This window comes from Dipodomys ordii, unplaced genomic scaffold (assembly GCF_000151885.1).
Source record: "Dipodomys ordii isolate 6190 unplaced genomic scaffold, Dord_2.0 Scaffold293, whole genome shotgun sequence".
NCBI lineage: Eukaryota > Metazoa > Chordata > Mammalia > Rodentia > Heteromyidae > Dipodomys > Dipodomys ordii.
In genome coordinates, this window is record NW_012267509.1 from 189796 (window position 1) to 195382 (window position 5587).

The window sequence follows — 5587 nt, forward strand, 5'->3', positions numbered from 1 at the left end:
TACTGTTTGTTTTCAAGCAAGTCACAGCTATATTAAAAATAAAGGGTCTGTACTTATAGTAATACAAGTAATTTAAGAGTTTTGTTTGTATAGTACAACTAACTAAAAAAGGAACAGCCATTTACTACTGTTAAGTAGGGCAATGTAAACCTGTATGTTTATATGGACAATAATGTTAAGTAATAGAATTTTTTTTTGCCAATGTGGGACTTAAACTCAGGTCTTGGATACTGTTCCTAAACTTTTTCTGTTCAAGGTTAGCATTCTACACTTGAGCCATAGCTCCACCTTTAGCCTATGGTTGGTTAGAGAGAAAAATATCATAGATTTTCCTGCCTAGGTTGGCTTTGAAAACATAATTCTCAGATCTCAGCCTCCTGAAAAGCTAGGCTTATAAGTGTCAGTCACCAGAACCTGGCTTGGTCGATGCATTCTAAAAGCATAAATTTGTAAGCCTGTCTCTACCAAATTGATCAAAGATTTTGTGTTCTGTGCCTATAATAAATGGCATCAATATTTTAAATATCTTTATCAGCTAGTTTACTGATGAAACTATGTATGCTACGCATATACCTGTATTGAATGGTTCTGTCTTAAGAAATTAACTGCAACCCCTGTTTAAATTAATGTAGAATCATATTAATTTATAGGTCTTTGTAGATAAAGACATTGATAGCATGATGGAGCATGCCAGGGCCCTAATGAATGGTGTCTAGAAAAACTTGATGTGTTTTTCCCCCAATATTGATCCATTTTTAAAAGAGATTAATTTATATTATTAACTACAATGGAAAACATAGAAAGGAGATAACTGGAATTTCAGCTGTTGTGTCTCTCACATATATAGTTTCTCTTATGTTTGTCCAGAGATTCTTCATTCATATCACATAAAACAAATATGTTTCCCTGAATTTTAATCCCATTACTGACTTAGCTTTTTATTGAGTAAAATTATATGTCAAAATCATTTGATATGAGAAGGCATTGAACTTATTCTTTTATCATCTGCATACAATCAATCCTATTCTATGGATGAATATTTATGGCTATTTTCAAGTACATATTTACATCTGCTACCCTTTTCATAGTGTCTTTAAAATAATGAATCATACAATATACAATTTTTAGATTGTAATTCTCAAATATTAAGTATACATGTATGACCAATTGTTAGAAATAAAGTTCCTTTATTTGTAATAACTAGGAGATGTCTGAGACAAACAGAAGAGGTCAGATAAGATGATGTTAGGCGAAATGAACCTCAAGATAAGGACTGAAGTGATTTTTTTTCTTTCTTGCTATTGTTTCTTTCTTTTTTTGGGGGGGGGGTCCGGTCGTGGGGCCTGAACTCTGGGCCTGGGCGCTGTCCCTCAGCTCTTCAGCACAAGGCTAGTGCTCTACCACTTGAGCCAGAGCGTCACTTCCGGCTTTTTTTCTTTTTTTGCTTGTGTGGTACTAAGGAATCAAACCCAGGGCCTTGAGCATGCAAGGCAAGCGTTCTACAACTGTGCCACCTTCCCAGCCCTCTTGCTATTGTTTCTAACATATTTGTAAGGTGATTATTTTTGTTGCTTTGTATGTCCCTCCCCCATGGTATAACCCTTGTTTTCATTTTATTTGATGTTGTTATTATTTGGGGAGGGGAAGGGTAAAAATAAATTGTTGTAATAGGGATACAGGTGAACCCATTGCAACAATGAGATGTACATGATGTTATGTCGAAAAAAGAACTTTACAACTTTGGTGGGGTAGGATGGTAGGGGAAAATCAAATGAGGAGGCAATCCTTGATAAGAAATGTACTCATTACCTTGCTCATGTAATTGTAGCCCCTCTGTACAGTGTTTTCACAATAAAAATTATTAAAATAAAAAGAAATGAAGTTCCTTGCAAAAATACAAAAAATAAAGTAGCACTGTTGAAAAACTTACCAAGTTAATGTCCTGCTTCTTTTTTTAATTATTAGTAGTAAGTTGTTTTTTTATTATGAAAATTCCATACAGAGGGGTTACAATTACATGAGCAAGGTAATGAGTACATTTCTTATCAAGCATTCTTGCCTCCTCCTTTGTTTCCCCTTACCTTCCCTGCCCTCCCATTTCTCCCCTATTCCCCAACCCTCCCACTCCCCACCACCAAAGTTGCAAAGTTTGTTTTTCGACATAATGTCTTGTCTTGTACATCTCATTGTTAGAATGGATCAGCCTGTATCCCTATTTTAAAAATTTGTTTTTTCCCTTCCCCTGCACAAATTATACCAACATCAAATACAATGAAAACAGGGGTTATACCGTGGTGGAGGAACATACAAAGCAACAAAGAAATATCTTATAAACATGTTAGAAACAATAGCAAGAAAGAAAAAACATTTGAGTCCTTATCTTGAGGTTCATTTCGCCTAACATCAACTTATCTGACAATTTCTGCTTGTCTCCGACATATACTAGTTATTGCAAATAAGGGAAACCATGGGAGCTATGTTTCTTTGGACCTGGCTTCCTTCACTTAATATATTTTTTTCCAAGTCTTTCCATTTCCTAACAAATGGGGCAATGTCATTCTTTCTGATGGAGGCATAGAATTCCATTGTGTATATATACCACATTTTCTTGATCCATTCATCTACTGAGGGGCATCTGGGTTAGTTCCACATCTTAGCTATGGTAAATAATGCTGCAGTAAACATAAGCTTTAGTGTGGTCTTGTTTGTAACCATTTGGGTAAATGCCTAAAAGTGGGATTGCTGGATTATAGGGGAGCTCTATGTAGAGTCTTTTGAGGAACCTCCATACTACTTTCCAAAGTAGTTGAACAAGTTTACACTCCAACCAACAATACAGTAAGGTTCCCTTCTATCCACATCCCATCCAGCATCTGTGGTTATTAGAATTCTTGATTATAGCCATTCTAACTGGGGTGAGGTGGTATCTCAGTGTTGTTTTGATTTGCATTTTTTTATGGCTAGGGAGGTTCAGTATTTCTTCATGTGTCTATTGGCCATCCTTCTTTCCTCTTCAGAGAAGTTTCTCGGTAAGTCTTTAGCCCACCTATATATTGGATCAGTTGTTTCTTTGATGATTTGTTGGAGGATTTAATTTTTGAGTTCCAGGTACATTTTAGATATGAGACCCTTGTCCATTGTATGGCTAGTGAAGCTCTTCTCCCAATCTGTAGGCTTTCTATTGATCTAGCTAGGTATGTCCTTTGCCATGCAGAAGCTCTGCAATCCCATTTGTCCAACTTTTCTTTGATTTGTTGTGTTTCTGGGTCTCTATTGAAAACATTTGGGACTGTGCTAAGGAGAACTAGGGTTTCTCCTATTCCGTCCTGTAATGTTTTCAGGGTGTCCACAGACTTTAACTTCATCATTGTATTCCACTGCATTCATTCTATGAATAAATGCTTATGGATATTTTAACATAACCAAAAATTCCTCTTCTGCTAGTATTTAAATTGTGGTTATGAAATAATGATCCATATGTGTGATCAAAACCTAGAAACTGGATTCTTGCTAGTATTTAAATTGTGTTTATGAAATAATGAGCCAAATGTAGGATCAACACTTAGAAACTGGATTCTTGCCACAAAGGATAGATATACAGGAATATTTTAGAAAATTTGCAAAACTGTTTCCTGGCTACCTACTACATATTTAGTAGTAATGAAAAACCCAGACTCAAAAATATTAGAAATAAAGGTAATAGGGGAGAGTAGAGAAAGAGATTTCTATGTCATTCTGTTTTTCTTTTATTTTTGGTGAGAGTCCCCTCGTGGGGCCGGAACTCTGGGCCTGGGCACAGTTCCTCAGCTCTTCCACTCAAAACTACCACTCTACCACTTGAGTCACAGCTCCACTTCCGCCTTTTTTCTTTTTTGCTTATATGGTGCTGAGGAATCGAACCCAGAGCCTCATGCATGCAAAGCAAGCACTCTACCTCTGAGCCACATTCCCAGCCCCATCATTCTGTTTTTCTATGATCTCTCTGTCAACTCAGGGCTACAGATCACAAGAGTCGGTGTCTGGCAATAAAAATTTATATATTAGCTTATTTTAAAATGATATTGATAACCAGCAAAACAGAATTAAGAACTCTTTAAAACTTACTATAAAGTCATTGAAATAGACATTTTCTTAATGCCTTGGTCTCCTCCAAGGCTTGCAACTATCCAGATTTCCCTCTCTGTGAATCAGCACAAAGGGACTGAGAAATGCATAACCGATGGTCAAAAATTCTTGGACATTTAATATCATAGAATTATTCTGTAAGAAAGAATTTGAAAAGAAAGAAAAAATGTAATCTGTCCAATAGAAGAAAAGAAAACAGAACATCAGAAGGAGAACACTCTGAGCAGCTCTCATTTCAGGAAGACTTTTATGAAGGTGAGAGCTCTGAAGGTAGAGAACACGCTGGTGATGCTTGTGGAGAAGAAATAGCATGTAGCCACTGGCCCCACCCATGACACCCTGAAACATGACACTGTGTATGGCCATTAGAATAAGAAGTATCCATTTTATTTCCTGACTTTCTGGTTGAAAAGAACAATAATTGTTAGTTTTAGCAGCTTCTGACATGTTTTTCCTGTTATTTGTGATGTAATGAAGTAAGTTGATGATTTTCAAGGAATTGAGGATCCAAAAGAAGAGAAACAGGGGAAGAATTTTCCATGGAGTCTTTGGCTTGAATCTCCAGCACAGAGAGCTTCTGGGACTGATGGTGATGGCCTGGACCACAGTGAGGAGAGCGCTGGTGCAGATGGAAAAGTCCCGGGCCACCCTCTCCAGATAAACAACTATCTTACAGCCTGTATCATCCAGGAAGTTTCTTAAACCAAAAGCTGTTATTGCTCTTAGCAATCCTTTGGAAAAAAGTATTATGGTATTTGCAAAAGCCAAGTGGATGAGAATAAGGTGTATAGATTTCTTCTGAGCACCTCTCCAAAAACTACATACAAAATTCACAAAAACAATGATGTTCCCTACAATGCCAACTGCGGTTACAAAGAGGAAGATGGTGCCCTTGATAAGATTTGAAATACTTTCTTTTGTCATGTCAGAAAAACTGGGATCCACCAAATGCCCTTGTGAAGAAAAAGCATCAGTAATGGTGGTAATTACCTGCAAAAATAGCCCCTGTTTTCAGCAATTTTCTCAAGTATAGGGACATTCATTTTATAAGAATGACGCAGAGTTTTTGACCTCAAAGTCTTCCTTTGTGTGGCAATCTTTTTGAATTCTTTTATTATTGTGAAATGCCATTTAGAATAATAACACGTTGTTGTCACTGTATTTTATTTTGGTGCTATGGGTCTTGTATGTATGTTTATCTGATTTGGGAAAGGGAAGAGGAAAAACAAAATGATGAGACAAAAGACAAAGAGTGAACCAATGACATAACATTACTCACATAACACTACTTTGGAAATGAACCCCTTGGTGGGAGGAGGGGGGAGGGGCAGGAAAGTGGGAGAACATGAGAGAGGAGGAAACAATGTTTGGCAGAAATGTACTCATCACCTTATTTTGTAACTGTAATCCCTCAGTACATAACCCTTGCAATAAAATAAAATTGAAATGACAACAACAACAA

The 5587-nt window shown here is 36.8% G+C and overlaps 1 protein-coding gene across 1 annotated transcript; it reads right to left on the reverse strand.

The window, feature by feature from the left end:
• Nucleotides 1-4131: 4131 nt before the first annotated feature.
• On the reverse strand, nt 4132-5049 carry LOC106001384 (vomeronasal type-1 receptor 4-like). Its single transcript, XM_013036480.1, has one exon. The coding sequence runs from the start codon at nt 5047-5049 to the stop codon at nt 4132-4134; it is 918 nt and encodes a 305-aa protein (XP_012891934.1).
• Nucleotides 5050-5587: the final 538 nt, after the last annotated feature.